At 49.8% G+C, this 17,488-nt stretch overlaps 1 protein-coding gene across 2 annotated transcripts in view; it reads right to left on the reverse strand.

Moving 5' to 3' along the window:
- ASIC2 (acid sensing ion channel subunit 2) overlaps nucleotides 1-17,488 on the reverse strand; it is a gene marked incomplete at both ends in the record, with an annotated part of 1,020,042 nt that overhangs the window by 73,164 nt on the left and 929,390 nt on the right. For both annotated transcript variants that reach the window (XM_082678519.1, XM_082678518.1), the window contains one exon: nucleotides 6,563-6,713. In XM_082678519.1, coding sequence (XP_082534645.1) covers nucleotides 6,563-6,713 — 151 coding nt within the window. The remainder of the gene's footprint in view (nucleotides 1-6,562; nucleotides 6,714-17,488) is intronic.

A 17,488-nucleotide genomic window follows, 5' to 3' on the forward strand; every position in this document is an offset into this window, starting at 1 on the left:
CTTCTGCTTCCTATACTTATTTTTTATTTATCAAACACATACATAGTGCTTAATATTATTCAGGCACTTTTCTAAGTATTTCAAAAATATTAACTCATTTCGATCTTCCTAACAACCTTGAAGAGTAGATAATAATATTATTCTCATTTTAGAGGTGATGGAACTGAGGCTCAGAGAGGTTAAGTAACTTGTCAAAGGTCACATAGCTAGTAAGTTGTATAGCTGGATTTGAACCCGGGCTCTAGAGCTTTTTGCCATTAACCATTACCTCTATTTCCTCAAAGTTTCTTTTTTGTTTGTATGGTTTTGGTTCCTTTCCTGTTAGTGGCTCCCCTCAAATGCTTGGCTTGTTGACTCTCCATTCATAGTTAAGAGGTACTTATTAGTTTTTTAAAATTTATTTATTTATTTTTGGCTGCATTGGGTCTTTGTTGCTGTGCGCGGGCTTTCTCTAGCTGTGGAGAGCCGGGGTTACTCTTCGTTGTGGTGCATGGGCTTCTCATTGCAGTGGCTCCTCTTTTTACGGGGCATGGGCTCTAGGTGCACGGGCTTCAGTAGTTGTGACGCATGGGCTTAGTTGCTCCACCGCAGGTGGGATCTTCCTGGACCAGGGCTCAAACCTGTGTCCCCTGCATTTGCAGGTGGATTCTTAATCACTGCGCCACCAGGGAAGCCCAACTGGTACTTCGAGCCTGGACAGTCTTTCTTGTGTGTGGGAAGACTTACCAGGGGACTTCACCCTCAGGTGATCTAACTAGGTTTGTGTGGGGACTCCTGACTGTCATTCTCTGCGAATCTTTTCTATTGAGCTTGTCAGTGTCTCCAGGAAGGGATTCCCCAGATCTCTGGCTGGGGGTGGGCGAGGTAGATTAGTCTGGCTGGGGGTCTCACTACTCAGTAAGCAGAATTTCAGCTTATCTCCCTGTTTTCTGTACAGCACCTCACCCATGCCCTCAGCTTTGCCTGGTCTCCCCCAGCCCAGAGCCTGTCTATTTCAATCTTATCTTTTGCTGGGGTGCAGAGAGATATTTGGCTGCTTTGGGCCATGGGAGGATATCTGGGGGACTTAACAGCTCCTTTTACAGACTTTTAACTAATCCTCCTAGTTTTACCTGCACCTCTCAACCCTGTCGTCAACAGTATCTGAGGCCTCCAACCCCTCATACTTTCTGGGAGGAGGGGGGCATCTATGGTGAGAATCGTTTGACTTTAATTGGTTTCCCTGTGCAGAGCCTGATCCTTCAGCCTTGTCTGCTCAGTCAGTTACCATCTGCTCTCCATTTTCCAAAAACTTGCTGACATCTACTATTGTCTTCTCACCCATCTTCTTCGTCCTCGTGGGTTTATACTCTTAAAAAAAAAATCCCTGATTGCAATTTAGGGGAAGTTTGGGGAGGGAGCCTCCACACATACTTATGTTCATTCCACTGTGTCCGACCAGAAATCTACACTGTCAATTTCCCTGAAGCTTTGCAGCTCAGCGGGGCACGTCATGGACTCCTTTCACTATGCCAGGAGAAGGGGGAGGGATGTAGAGCTGGTCTCTGGGATGTACACAACCATAGGACCAATGGGTGCTTTTCATTCCCTATAACATCGGTTGCCCATTCAGTGGTTTTCAAGCTGGTCTCCTTGGAGTCCTAGGGTTCCTCCAGGAATGTCTCAGGGTCGGCCACAGTGAGTATGGAGAAATCAAACTGGGGGCCCCGTCTCCAGCTGGACCAGAGCAGCTCTACCTTTATCTGCTTTATATATTGGAGCTGTGCTAAAGCTTTTGTTCAGTACAAGGATACTGCTATGGAAAAAAAAAAAAGAGGAAAAAATAGAAAAGGAGAACAGCAACAGACCTATCATTATATGCCATTCTGTCTCCAAAGATGTCACTGGAACTTTTTTTTTCTGAGCTATTTTCATGGCAGTGCCTTTACAATCACATTTTGAACATTAAAGGAATATAGTGGAAGGAGAATCGCTTTTGGGTCCATATGTGGGATTTCAGCTTTGGTTCAACCACTTAGTGAAGTGTGTGTTCTTGGGGAGATTCCCCCAAGGGGAACACACAAGCCCAGCTTCTCTGGGCTCCAGTTTCTTTATTTTTCAGTGGGGATAACACCTCGTTAGCAGGGTCACTTGGAGGATTCATGGGATAGAATGTTCACGGCACATAGTAGCTACTCATTAATATTAGTTTCTTGCTCAGCCTGGCCCCATCAGTGTGCAAAACACAGCAATTTTTTTCTCTCTCAACAGATATGTCAAAAAATATTTATTGCCCTGGTATGTGTCAGTGAGCCAGACAGTCCAAGATCCCTATCTCTTGGAGCATGTGTTTCAATAGAGGAGGATGGTATACTCGAAGGTGACACACGACATGGAACAAAGGACAAGCAGAACAGATAAGGAGGGGTAAGGAGTGGGGCGGGGGTACAATCTTCAATAGGGTAGTCAGGGTAGGTGATGTCTGAGCAAAGACTCGATGGAGGTGAAGCAATAAGCCATGTGGGTCCGAGCAGGGAATTCTAGGCAGAAGAAAAGGAGAATGCAGATGCTTGAAGGTAAGCTTTCCTGGAGGGTACAAGGAGTTCCAGGGAAGCCAGAGTCGTTACTGCCAAGCGAACAAGGGGACAGGGTAAAGGGGATGAGGCTGGGGAGATAATATGGGGCAAGACATTGACCTCTATTAGAGCACTGACTCTCAAAATAATTGCTCAAAAATATAATGTCAAATTCATTTTCCCACAATATTAGAACTTGGGGACCTCACGGCAGAGTTTACTTGATTACAAAGCGTATTCCACATCAGGATGAATGAAGGATATAAACTCTGAGCCTGTCTATTTAGAATGCAAGCTCATTAGAGGGCTCCCTGCACACCAATTCTGGTTCTCTCAGATGTAACCCATCCCCACCCTCGCCCCCTCTTTCCCCAGCAGGGCCATTCCTGGGACAGTCTCGGGAACCCAGCTCCCTCAGGGTTCCCATGTCCTTCCATGAACACACTCCCGCTCACTGATTGGTCCAGAGGTGGGCATCTGACTGGCTGGACCAATGAGTCCCTTCCCTGTTTTTTTTTTTTTTGTTGTTGTTGTTGTTGTTCTTTTTTAATAGGATATCAGTGAGAGAACCAGAATGGTCTCTCGCTGGTGGCAGGACGTGTAAGATATACATCTATTGGGAACCATGTGTGAAAAGATATATGTGTGGAAAAAGCCTGTCTCTAGTGAGAGAGAATAAAGCAGTTAAGAAAGAGGAGAGGTGAGAGAAGGGGTGAGAGATCGAGGAATCTCCTGCCCTTGGTTCCAGTTGTTTCTGATGCTGCACCCTTGCCTTCCTGCTGCTGGGTTGTTGAAGTTTGCCTTGGATTCCACGGGCAATACAATTCCTTTTATGCCCAGGCTTGTTTGAATCTGGTGTTTCTCATTTGCAGCCTAGATAACCCACTGCTTATTTCTTTTATCTTTGAAGTTACTCAGAGGCATCTACACAGAGTTTCATTTTTAACAACCTCCCACCCGCCTTCAATTTAATTTCCTTTAGAGAAACGTTGGTCATGAAATCTGCACTTCCGTAGTCGAGGACAGCTTTTCTGTCCTTTTTCTATTTTGTGAGCTCCTCCATGAAAAAGAAGGTTTTCCACGGTCCAAAGCACTGAGGAAATAACTGGTGTGTGCAATATGCCTATCTTGGAGATTTATAATGTAGTGTATTAAAGAATTCCTGTCCTGAATTAATGTGTTTAATTTTGCCTAACCAGGGTTCCCCAGATCCTTTCTATTCCTGTAACACGTAACATCTGAAACTGCTAACAGCCCATAGGGGCGACTTGGGGGCATACGGTCAAGGTCCATGTGTGACTGAGCCTGCCATCTTTAAAACGGCATATTTCCAGGCTGCCTTGCACAAGGATGTTTGACCAAGGAGGCACTGTCAGCCCGGAGGAAAGGACACTTTTGGTAAATTTCATAGTTACTTTCTACTCGCTAAGCATGAGTCCATAGGGTTGGGGCCACCCAAAGAGGGCGCCTCTTCCTAATGCACTCCTTGGCACCAAAGGTCCATCCTCCAGGTCAGAGTTACACCTGGGGGCGTGGCTCCCCCACTGCTTCCTTAAATGTCTGACAGGTGAAGCAAGAGTGTGCCAAAGGCTCTGCTTTGAGCATGAGACATCCAGATGGTAAGGTGCCCAGGACCCTTGTGTAGGTGTGAGATATCTGGCATAGTCTCTGCCTCTGGGATGGGTTTGACCATCCTCCCATCTACTGGTTGCCGTCATCAACCTTCCACTGCTTACAGTTTGCAGACAGCTCTCATCTGATCGGCTGATAAAGGCAGGGCTGGGGGTTTGATCTTCGGTCTGACTCTGTAAAGCCACTTTCCTGTCCTCCTACTTTGCCTCTGTCATCAAGTTGTCTGTGGCCACTCCCTCAACAGCCAACTTTCAATTTCTTTCTTCTCCATCATCACCCAAATACCTCCTCTAAGGACCCAGGCTCCTTTGCCTGGAGATTGAGAGGAAGTGGAAACGTAAAGGAGGCAAGATGGCATCTGTGGAGCCACACGGCTTGGCAGGTCAGGAAGGCTCCTCCCTGCCGAGGACTGTGGCGGCGAGAGGCTTGGCCGTGCCCCCAGCCCATGGGAGCAATGAGCAAACAGCAGGATGTGGCCGTGCCTCTTAGGTGGCCTTGTGGACCAGCATCCCTCACCGGCCAGAGCCCGCCTCTCCTCCTGTGGCAGGTGTGTGGACCTCGCTCCCACCCACGTGAGGCTCACCCCCCCAACCAGCGCAGGAAACGAGCAGCTTTAAGGTGACCAGAGTCTCCAAGAGATGCTCGTGCGTGGTGATGTATCAGCCTGAAGAAAGGTACCATAGAGGAAGCCTGGAGGTGTCCAGCCTGGGTGAAGCACCGAACCTCAGCCTCCTTCCCTGGCAAACGGGGATGAGGGGCCCTTCCTAGCACGCAGGGCTGCGGAGGAGGGAGGACGATTACGGTCCCAGAGGGACCGTCTTCCACATTGCTGGAGGGGGGCCAAGGGATACTGAATACAGGAAAGTGGACGGGATCATCGAAGCGTCTGCTCAACCAGGGTCAGACTGGGCTTGGAGGGCCTGGAGCCTGAGGTGAGCTGCCAGAGATGGTGCCAGAACGAGTCGCGTGGCGCCCTCTTGCCGCTCAGCTGCAGCAGCCGGAGGACTGAGCACAATGGGAGGTGACTGGCCCTGCTCACCGCCCCCCCGCGCCCCCCACCGTGGGATGCCCAGGTAAGAGCTGCCGGGAGGGCCGGTGCGGGGGAGGGGGGAGAGCTCGGGGTTTGCGGGTGGTCGTCCCGGTGCGGGGGAGGCCTTCGCTGCCCTCAGAAGCCTGGTGGGCCTGGGCCTGGTGAGGGCCAGACCTCAGGATGGGGGCTGGGGGGACCGGCTGCAGGAGTCACGGGGTGGGGACTGCAAGAAGTGAGGGCCAGCCTGCTCGGCCTCCAACCTCTCCTCCGCGCCAACCTGAGGGCCCAAGCCTCTGTCCTGCTGGAATCTTCTCTCCCTTCATCCCTCTTTGTGGCCCCTCCCAGGCCCATCTCTAGACCCCCTCCCCCTTCCCCCCCGTTTCGCCCTGAACCCAGCGTTAATCTCACTTTGGGTCTCCTTGGCATCCAGTGTCCCATGCTTGGGCACCTTTGTACTCTCTCCACCTGCTGAGATTCTAGAGGCGGTCAGCATCCCTGGGCTTACTGGCCGCATCACTCCAACCTCTGCTTCCGTCATCACGTGCCTTCTCTGTCTGACCTTCCTGCACCCCTCTTATGAGGACCCACCTGTGTAATCCAGGATAATCTCAAGACCCCGTGCAAGTACCCCATGTTTTCCCTGAACCCTCCCTCCTCCCAGGCGAAGGCTGCCGTCCTGCCGCAGCACGGGGGACCCTCATGTCCCACTGGATTCTGTGTCTCCTCCTCTAGGCTGTGATCAAGGGCTTGGTCTTTTTCAATTTAATGTCCTTATTTTTGTGCAAAGCCTGAGATAGCATACGTGGCTAATGAACAGTTTGCTGAATAAATAAATGCATAATTGGATGCATGAAATAAGCTTTGGGGACTGTACACACGGGCAGCCATGGTGCCAGGCCCCTGTGTCTGTGCGCTTCAGCTCTCCAGCAGCCTCTCCACCTTCCCTCAGTGGGAGGAGTCTGCTTTCCTTTCCCTTGGGCCTGCTAGCTGGGCTGGGATATTCAAGCTGGTGGTAGAGGAAGGAGCTGGTTCACCCCTTCCTCTTCTCCTGAAACCAAGCCACCTACCTCCCCATCCATACTTGTTAATTCCAACCTTCCTCCCTGCCTTCCCTTTCCAATGCTCCCATCATCTGCCCGCTCCCACCTAGTGAAATCCAAGGTGACTCAGGGCATCATTGCAGTCCATACCAGGGACATCCTTATGTTGACTGTCATGTCACTAACCCCCTGACGGACAGCAGTCCTTCACCAGGTGGGCCAAGACAGCCCACCCGAGGCAAACGTCTTTCAGAGTCCGCACCCCTCCACCGTCACCCACTGCCCCAGTCCCTGGCCCAGCTCACCTGTCTCTCCCCAGATGGGCAGGTACTCATCTTGCTGAATGTCCAGCATGATCTCCAGCCCGTTGCCTGTCCCCCCCTTGACTGTTGTGAGCAGAGGTTTGCCATCCTCGCCTGAGTTAAACATGTAACACTTCCCATATTTTGTAAACACCTGAAGGAGAGAAGAGAGAGAGAGAAGCACATGGGTGACTTCAGACTGGGCTCCAGAGACTGGGGAGACCCCAGAAATCCAACAGCAGGCTAGAGTCCCCACTGCCCGTCACAATCAACCCTCCTGGCGACAATGATTCCTCGCCCCTGGCTAATGGCCTGACTTTTGCCAAGTGGGACTCTGGCATCAAAGAACACATCTGGACACCTTTGGCTTTTGTTGCAGTGGGATCTGCTCTTTTCTCCCTCTGTACACCACACCCCCGCCCTGGGCAGTAACGCGCCTTTCAAGTGTCCGGCATTATCTGTATCCTCTTGACCCTCTAATCTGCGCCTCCAGCCCCAAGCTCTCTCTCGGGTTCCAGACACACTGATCCCACTGCCTGCTAAGCGTGGCCTCAGGGGGACCCACGGATCCCCGACACTCAGCATGTCCCCGTGGGATCAAATCTTCCTCAGCCTCTGCGCCCCACTGGATGGTTCTCCGGTACACTGTGTCCCGGGGAACAGCATTGCCACCTGCCTAGGGGCTCACGCCAGACCCTCAGAGCGGCTGCCCACACCTCCTCTTCCTTACCCCCACATGCAATTAGCCGGCAGGGCCCGTCAACACTGTCTCTACATCCGACTTGAATTTTGCCTTCTCTCTTCTGCACTGCTTTAACTTAGGACCCCCATCATTTCTTGCCTGGGATGCTGCAGTTTCCCAGCTAGGCTCCCGGATTCCAGACAACTTTCTCCAGCCCCTCCTCTAAGTTCACTGTGGCTCACTCTTTCAGAAATGCAAACCTATTATATTAAGCCTGTGCTTAAAATCCACCAGGACTGCCCATCCCCCTTACAGTAAGGTCCAGGCCCTCCCTCCACACCCAGTTTTCTATGATGCTCTCTGCCTGCTCTATCCTCCTCTTCCCATCTGAGTCCACGAGAATCCACTAGAAGAGAAGCTCCATGGGTTCAGAGACTACCTCTGCACGTACATCGAGGAATCTAGCACAGGGCCTGGCACCTGGGGGTGCTCCAGAAATATATGTCAAGTGGATGAATGAATGAATGAACGAGTGAGTGAGTGGGTGGGTGGAGCCAGATCAAACAACTTGCAGCACCTCTGGATGTGTCCTGCTGGTTCACGTAGTACTTGCGGTTTTCTAGTTGCTGCTGCTGCCGCCTGTAACTCCTCTCGTTCCTCTTTCTGCCTAGACAGCATCTAGCTCTCTGCCTGGGCAGCCTCTGTTCTCCAAGACTGGATTGATGCATCTCCTCCTGCAAGATGCCTTCCCGTGCTCCTGGACCAAGTTATATGACATCCCTCCTCACTGTGCCCCTTGCTCTTTCACCACGGCAGCTATCACGTGCAACAGTAAACATGGGTGGGTACTGTTCCTCCCATTATGCAGAGGAAGAAACCACAGCCCAGAGAGGTTAAGCGACTTGCCTAAGGTCACACAGCTATTAAGTAGAGAAGCTGAGATTCAAAGCCATGTCTGTCTGACTCTAACACACGCGATCTTTCTGAGCATGTTGACATTGTCACTGGGATGTTTCTGAGCCATACGCTGCTCCTCTCTGCCTTGCTTTTTCCATCAGCCAATCAATATTCATATGCATGAGCTCCTACTATGTGCAAGTATTATGGGAACTGTACAAGCCCTGCTACTGCTTCTTGTTTTATAACCTCACACTCCCAGTATTTTCCTTTATAGCACACATCAAAGCGTGTAACTAGATGGCGATTCACGTGATTGTTTGTTGGAGGGGGCGGGGCTGTGTCTGTTTTGTGGAATGAATGAATGAATGGGCTCCAAGTTGTTGCTACTCCCATCCCCCTGCCCACCTCTGGGAGGTGCCCTTTGGTGCTGGGCAGCCTTGCTGGTTCTGGCGGGAGCTCACGCTGACATCTTGTCCTACCCCCTTCCCTCTCTTTCTCTGCTCTGGCCTTCTCAGCTTCCTAACTGATTGCTCCTAAGCATTTTTGCTTGCTTCTCCATGAAGGTATTTATTAGAGGAAAGACAGTTTACCTTTGCAGAGGCAGGAGAAGGGGCTCAGAGGCAGGAGAAGGGGCTCAGAGACAGGCGGGCTCATGCTCACTGCACTTCTCTGCTGGCCTCCTTCTCAGCCGCTCCTGCCTGGGCTTTTTGGAGAGGATCGTTCTCCTCTCTGCTCAACATCAAAGGCCTGAGAGCTATGTACACACAGTGCAGTTTTGCTACAAATTTGGGACAAGATGCCGCTCCCCTTCCCCATTTCGATGCATAATGACGTGTAAGTGTAACATGCGCTTCCAATTTATGCCTTATCGCCGCCAGCCAGAAAATACAATTTATTTAAGTCTAGACTTTTAGGTTGAGCCTGCTGCTTCTTCAGACCTGCCATTCTCCAAGGCGCTTCTCGGTAAGTGCTGACAGCCCCGTCGTGGATGGCAGGGCTGGATTTGCAAGGTTGCTAAGAGTCTAGAATTGTCCTTAGTTGAATCGGTTTGTAAGAATTAATGGTGCATGTTTCAAACCTGGATCTCCAGGAGTGATGGGGCGGTTGTGGGGGGAAGCCTGAGATAAAGATGGGCCCCATGACCATCAGTTTCATTGCTCACACTGGTACCGTGTGTTACAGTTCAGAGATGGCACGTGTGCAGCTGCAACTTTCTCAATGGCCCCGTGAAGTCGGAGGGAAGAAAACCAACAGTTCCTGAGCCTCTACTCTGTGCTGGCCCCTGCTTGGCATTTTCATAGGAGTTATAGCATTCCTAATTATGGTCTCAACTACCCTGATGGGGAAGCATCTTATTATCACATGCCCATTTTACAGTTGGGAAGACTGAGACTTAGGGAAGAGGTAGGTAGTAGAGCTGGGACTCATGGGTGTGACTTTACCATCAAGGAAGGAACACTGAAATTTCGAGCCAGACAAGAAGGTATCAAAGCAGATTTCTCATTATCTGTCAAGTCCATGGCCTTGAACATGGCATTTACTTTTCCCAACTCCAGTTTCTTCATCTGAAAATTGAGCAAGATAATCTTGCCACATGGTTGTAACGCCTAAATGAGAGAATGCAAGCGGATTTGTTTGGAAGATTACATAATAGACATCTTTACGAGTCATGAATCCATACTAGGTCCTTTTCAGCAAAAGAGAGAGAAATTATTTGGGTTACGGGGGAGGTCAGTCATCAATTGAAGAATGGGGGTGGGGTTGAGGAGTCCTGTCCTCTCTGCTTACGTCCCCACGATACTAAGCTCATCTTGAAGTAGTTATAGGGGATGGAAACTGCCATGTGCCACTAACTGCTTATTCCTTAAGAATGTTAAGCCTGTTGCTGAAAGCCCAGGGCAGCCAATGAGATAGCTGGGGCCATGGAGTTCTGTAGGAAGGGGACATACTTTGATGCACAAAATCCACTTTGAAAATCTACATTTGGATTCCAACAACTGAATTGTAACCGGTTACTGGTAGAGTGGATAGCCACCGCCAGTCTGAACCTGGCACGTTCTAGCCTGTAATTTTCAGTTTTGGCAGTGTCTTTGTCTGGTTTTGGTATCAGGGTGATGGTGGCTTCATAGAATGACTCTGGGAGTGTTCCCTCCTCTTCAGTCTTTTGGAAGAGTTTGAGAAGGATTGGTATAAGTTATTCTTTGTATGTTTGGTGGAATTCCCCAGTGAAGCCCTCTGGCCCTGGACTTTTGTTTACAGGGAGTTTTTTTTTTTTTTTTTTTTAAAAACTACAGATTCTATTTCACTTCTAGTGATTGGTCTGTTCAAATGATCTATTTCTTTTTGATTCAGTTTTGGTGGGCCGTATGGTTCTAGAAACTTGTCCATTTCTTCTAGGTTATTCAATTTGTTGGCATATAATTGTCCACAGTTGGCACGTTCTAGATAAAAGAAACCTGGGTGTGGGGATGGGGAGAGGGTCTCACTGCCTTCCAGTAGGTCTAAGAATAGCCCCGATGTCACAGACTGGCTTTGCTACCCTCTCTGGAGCACCATTCACATTTTATCTGTTGTCACTAATTTTTGCAGCAGCCCTATGAGTTTGGTATTATCACCCCTGTCTTACAGATAAGGAAACTGAGGCCCAGAGAGGCTGAAGCAGGTCATAGAGCCGGCAAGTAGAGATTCCAGGGTGAAAGTCATCTTTGCCAAAAATCTTCCTGCCCAGATGTCTCATTTTGCATGTGGAGAGTCTAAGGTTCAGAGAGGTGAAGTGTCCTGCCCCAGGTCACACAGCTAGTTTGGGAGCAGAGCTGAGACCTGGGCTTGGGTCTACGCTCTTCCTCTAAAGCTTTCTGTTTGCACATGCCAGGGGTTGGAGATTACGGCTAAGCTTCCCTCGCCAGGGTACTGCATCCAGGAATAAGAAAGACTGGCAACTCCAGCTGGCCTGGGTACCAGCCTCTAGGCTCGGTATGACCTGTTGGGGCACCCCGCCTTACAGAGCCTGGGAAGTGCAACGTGGAGCCCTTGCTGGGAACGGTTAGGAACGGCAGATACCCACGAAGACACAGTTTTCTGGTCCAATTAGTAGTGCAAACATTTCAACACCATGTACCTACTTAAGAAAATAAATTATGTATAAGCTCCCTTAAGGACTGTTGAAATAACCACTTACTAGCACACAACTGGGCCTGCAGTCTTCAAACCTTCCAACCCTTCATTAATCCTGACCTTTAGGGCTTCTCCTAAGCAGTGGGTTCCTTGTCTCTTCTTGCTTATTACACTTGAAGGAAATGAAATTGTGCTGCTCCAAAAGGCCTCTAAAGCTCAGTCTTGAGTTGAATGAACTTTCCTCCCAGTGAGTTGCTGAAATTTCTCATTAGGCTGCTTTCAAAATAACGGACATGCTGAAGCCCACTGTTTCATCTGCTCTGTTCTTCTCCGTCAAACTCCTCCAACACATTTCACACATGGGGAAGTGAGACAGTCTGTCAAATGGGTTACCAGGCTTCCAGTAAACAAAATGAAGCCGTCTTTTGTTTTCTGAAGTTGCAAGGAACGTGTTTGAAAATGAAATACGGCAGAGGGATGTGTGCGTGAGGAGGCCGCCATAGATGGTCAGCTCTTTGAAGGCAAGGACGGCATCTCGTTAAGAAATCTCCTTGCTTATTCATCTCTTCCTTCAACAGGAATTTCTGACCACCTATCGTGTTCCAAGGACTGTTGCATGACTCTTCTTTTTCCCCACAATGAGATTAAAAAGATGATTTCATCCATTTCATGGATACCCATGAAAGCACCTCCGCATGGCTGTTGTGGTCCTTGGGAATGAAGGAGATGAGGGGAAAGTGGGCAAACACTTCTCCCCGCTTCCCGACCAGCCTCTTTTAGGACATCATTAATATCATTCTTCTTCGGGCTCCTTTTTGAAGGGGAAAGAAGAATGTACAGTCACTGGGCATTTACCACGAGGCAGGCACTATGCTGATTGCTTATACACCTTCTATATTTTAAGGCTCACACAGCCCACAGATGTAGGTGTTATTCTCCCCAATTTGCAGATGAGAAATTGAGGCTCTGCGAGGCTAAATACCTCATCCAAGGTCCTACAGCTAGAGAGTGGTTCGTCTGACTTTTCCCTTTATATGTATGGGTTGCTCAAAGAACCCTTAGCATTCTTTGAGCGTATACTATGGTACTGCGATCCCCCTCCTTCGAGCCCCTGCACCCATCTGCCGGGATGTGACATTTGTTGTGCCAGTTTCACTAAGAAGCCCGCCTGTCTCCTCCTTCCAAGCCTGAAGCACAGCCTGGGCCTTTTCTGCTGGGCAACTGTCCAGAGAGCTTCAGACCACGCGGGAAGAGATGTGTGAGCCCCACGCAGAAGAAAAGAGCATCAGGTGACTGCAAATCTGTGAGCTGGGGAAACAGCACGGAGGGGAGCGACAGGTGACTCTGAGCGCTCTCCTTCAAGTCACACATTTTGTGAGCAAATGTTCTCTAGGAGGACGGCTCACAGAGGCACAGGGGCAACTTGAAGGCACCTGGAGTGTCATTTGAAATGCCAGACCCCCGCCAATGAATCCCTCCTGGCACCTCATGTGAGCACCCCAAATTGGGCCTGACCTGGGGTCATGAAGTGGGATGTGGGGAGCTAGAAGCCTTTCAAGTTAGACGGCGGCTTGGCAGGTCGGGGGGAGGGGAGTCTGGGCATGATGGACGTTTCCAAGGGGACCCAAGGATGGGTTGGTTGCTCTTTCTGCTGGGGTCCTCCACTGCCTGTCTCCTGTGGGCAGTACAGGCTGCGTCGTTTTCACCTCTGGGTTCCCAGTGCCTGGTCCCGTACCTGGCACAGAGTAGGCACTTAACGGGCAGGTGTCTGGGTGCAAGAAAAAAGTCAAGCGTGGAATTGGGAACGTGGCAGCCCCAGCTTCCAATACTGGCTCTGCCCTGATTTGGGGAAGTCATTTCATCTTGAATCTTGATCTCTCATCCTCGAAATGCTGGTAAGAACAACTTCCGATAGAACTGTCGTAAAGACCAAAAGCCTGTCATGGATCTGAAAGCACTTCATAGAAAAACAAATCCTCGGGCCAGGCAGAGAACATTCTTGTTTGTGGCCTGTATCCTGTCTAAGCCCTGAAGGAGCAGGGGAGGCGAAAGAGTTGCTATTTGCCTGCAGAAGTGGAATCTGAGATGTTGTTCTATCTGGGACCACATTTGTGGCTCATCCATTCAGTTGCACCTGCAGAACATCTCTCGTGTTCTAGCACCTTCCCAGGCGTTGGGAATGCAGATATGAATCAACTCTTTAGGGACCACCTAGTAGGGAGGGTGGCCCTGCAGAATGATCCTGCGTGGTACCAAGTACTGCGGGGACTGATACAGAATTCTCTCAGGGACAGGGCTGCTGAAACCAGTGGTACTTAGCACGTTGAGACAGATCCCTTAGGTTGGCTCCTGGGCTTAACGGGGCCATGTGGTGCCCGCTGAGCCCTGCCTACCAGCCCATCACTCCAGCTCTCTTCTGCTTCCGGAACCAAACACCCCTCCCCAACCCCTCCCCAGGCAGACAGTGATGGGCTCTACTAAGAGGTGGGCAGGATTTGTGGAAGTCTTTGGAGTCAGGTTATCCTGGCTGAACACCTACTATGTGCCAGACGTTGTGCACAATGAATAGTGGAGCTGAGCTCTCAGCTAGTTGAAAATCACTAAGTCACACACGCAGTGACTGAGAAGAGCTGGCAACTGGTTCCCTCCAAGGAAACCAGTGTCAGTCTCAGTGGACCCCCCGCCAACCCCTCAAGCCCGGCTCTCTGATCCGCACACTGCCAGCAGGTCACCACGCCCAACTTAGGGATATAGGGCCAAGGCAGGTGGGTTAAGAAAAAGAGCACATTTCTAGCAAGCCAAGGCTCACTGCAAAGACCATCCCATTGGCTGTCCTCAGACGCGGGAAGCAGGACTCAGGAGGGGTTCCCTGCCTTCGAGGAGGGCAGAGGCTCAGAAAAAGTGAAGGAGAGAGAGCGGGCACAAACCGTCCACAGCCCGGTACCATGTCCCTCTGCTGCCCCCATTCCTTCCTTCTAACCCTGCTGACACGATTCCTGATGCCCCAGTGTGCGCCAGCTCCCACGCAGAGGCGACTGGAGGCAGGGCTGTGTTCAAGGTGCAGCCACCCAGATGCACCGGGAAGTAGCCCTGAGTTCTGCCACATTTGGCCCTTCCGGGGTGCAGAGCCCCACAGCAGGGCACATCTTAGTTTACGTTCTGATTACTCATGAGATAATGGATGGGAAGTGCCTGGCAGAGGGTACCTACCTAGTGACATTAGTTAAGATAATTGTTTGTAGTAGGGATTCTGCACCCAAGTTCTGAAATCTCAGCTCCTACACGCTGTGATTTCTGGGTTCCTGGTCCTGTTATGAGTTCTTTTTACAGCTGCTTGCCTGATTCCTGTGACTACAGCCCTGTGCCCTCTTCTAACTGCTGTCTGCTGGACTTACAGGAATATGTGCCCATTTGGTTTTCCTGTGGCCGTGCCCAGATCCCTTCTGGAACATTCCTTGGGTATTCCTCTATAAGAAGTTTGTATCAGCCTGGCTGCTCAGCTGAACCTCACCTTTCCCCCACCTTCCCAGCACCTATCCCAGGGGGCTTGGGCGGGCTTCCCATCCCACTGTGAGTGTTTTATACCTGGATGACCCACCCTGAGATAAGACACATGTCACTCCTTGCACCTGCCTTACTACACACCTTCTGGGAATCGTCCTTCTTTGAGCAGGTGTGGGATGGGGGAGGGGAAAGGTGGGGATCAGAAATGTGTTCTATTGTGTTCCTGGTTAATATCACATTATTCTACAGGGTTGCATGGAAAACAATGCATGGGTAAAAACCAAACGATGGTTTATGATGTTAACAGAAGTAAAGCAGATGTTCTGATTAATGCCAGGGCTGAAAACAGTCCCAAGGCAGGTTGATTCTAAAAGCTGATCAAGAAAAGGTCAAACAGGTAACTACCCACACGGCACGAAAATCCTCATGTCACTTTCTTACTGATCTCATGTTTTCTCATTAAAAATATATTTCAGCTTCTCCAGGAACTGCTCAGAGGATGTCGTTGTCTTCTAGTTCTTCCCCATGGCTGGTCTCGGAGGTTGAGTAGCATGTAATCTCAGTAGCAAAGCCTGCATTATGAACGTTTAAAGGCATCACAGATTCATGAGTGCGGAGGGCAGTTTAATCAGATTGCTTTCCTGAAGTGTGGAATTAAGACCAGCTGGCAGATACACAGCATGCACAATACCACTCTCCTTCCGAGGTCCACAGCAGACATAACTAATGGATCACAGCACTCTTTCCCTCTGAGTCTCACAGGTTTTTTTTCAGCCCAGTAATTCTGGCTGCCACTATTAAGAGTTGGCAAGTGAGTTGAATCCTATTTACCCTCCTTGTGCTGGAAGAATGTAAGCTCTGCTGATGGTGCCAGTGTTTCTGTAGTTAAGGGCAATGCCTGATAGTTGGGGAAGTTTTAAGCAGGGCAACACTTTTGGGGATTTAGGCAGAAGGGACTCTAGTTGGTGACACAGGCAGAGGTAGGACTTTGTATATTAAAAAAATTGCTTAGACTTGCCCCCCTGCACTCTGGTGGAGCAAGCATAAGCTTTGGAACCAAATACCAATTCTGCCATTTATGAGCTTTTAACGTTGGGCTAATATTTCTTGACCATCCTTATGTTTTTCTGTTTCAGACTGGTGGACTAGACTCCCAGGCAACTGTAATTTTCATGGTACCACAGTTCCTTGACTTAGGATAAAAGGATCAAAGGACCTGAGATGATTAGGGGCTTTCAGAATGAAAGACAAAGAATTTTAGTTCATTCAACATCTAATGAGCAACTATCACGTGTCAAATACTCTGTGAGGTCCTGCGAATACAAAGATAAATAAGACATGGACACTCCCCTTCGCTGTCAGGGTAGAAACGGAGAAAAAACAGCTTTAGATCATCAAGGCGATGGAGCAGCTGTAAGGCCATCCTTGATTCCCACACATCAGTTTACAGAACGCAGCTCTTGAGGAACAACGAACATGAAGCAAGGTCTGCTTGTGTAGTATTTGTTCTAACCCTTCGGTCCTGTTGAGCTTCTGCACGTTCTCAGAGGGCCAGTTTTCAGCTACTGCTTTGATATCAGCATGACCTATCCCAATCTTTCCCATCCTCTCCACACTCCCCCACCAAGCCCATCGCACCTCCTCACCTCCAAATCAGAGCCTGGACTAGGATGAGGTAGGTGAGGTGCCTCGGGCACAGAATTTAAGGAGCCTCTCACTTCCGGGGGCTGAGAATGAGCGCCCCCTTAAATTTTGCACCCCGGATGCCTCGCTTGCCTCACCCTCGTCTGGGCCCTGCCCCAGACAAAGTCAGATGAAGATCGGAAGAAAGGCATTCATGATGAAAGTGTCATGACAGGCTGTTCTCACAAGCTTGCAAAATAGACACTACTGTCCCATTTACAGATGAAGAAACTGAGGCTCAGAGAGAGTGAGTTACTTGCAAGAGGCATCACAGAGAAGTGAAAGATCACAGGCTTTTTTATTGACACAGATCCAAGTGGGGATCCCAGTTCTACCAGTCCTGAGCCATGTGGCCTTGGGCCAGTGACTTATTTTCTCTGATCTTCTGACTCCTCCATCTGAAGAATGGCAATAGTAACACCTCTCAGGGTCAGATGGGAATGAAGTCCAGGCGCTTCCAGCTTCTGGTTCGGTGAGTCTGCCTTCTCATGTGTCAAGTGGACTGGCTGCACCTGCCTCACAGAGATGCCCTGGGGACCAAAATTAATGATGTCTGTACCAACCCCGAGTGAGGTCTGAAGAGCTTTTTGGAGGATCAAATGTAAGTTCCTTAATAGGCTTTGCTGTCTCTCCAGCCCTGTCAACTGTCTGTTCTTCTGGGGTGTGAGGGGGGTAAGCATCTGTTTGGTGAGTGCTTTTAGAGGTCCCTGGTAATAGCTTCAGATCTTCTCTAATAATTGAGACGGAATGCCTACTACATGTCAGATGCCATGCCAGGAGCTTAAATGCACGTTCCCATGCAAACCACCCAGGAACCCTACTATTGTTCCCATTGTTAGAGAAGAAGAAACAGAATCCATGGGAGGTCAAACGACTGGCCTAAGGTCATGCAGCAAGTCAGAGGCAGAGCCAGGAGCTCCACCCTTTTGTCCGACTAAGAAACCTGGGCTTTCTGTATCCCACTATGTGAGTGACAAAAAGAAATCCAGGTTACTATTTCTCAGCAATGGGGCAAAATCTAGGATTTGCTCCTGAGCATGTTCTAA

The sequence above is a fragment of the Grampus griseus genome (assembly GCF_964374135.1).
Source record: "Grampus griseus genome assembly, chromosome: 20".
NCBI lineage: Eukaryota > Metazoa > Chordata > Mammalia > Artiodactyla > Delphinidae > Grampus > Grampus griseus.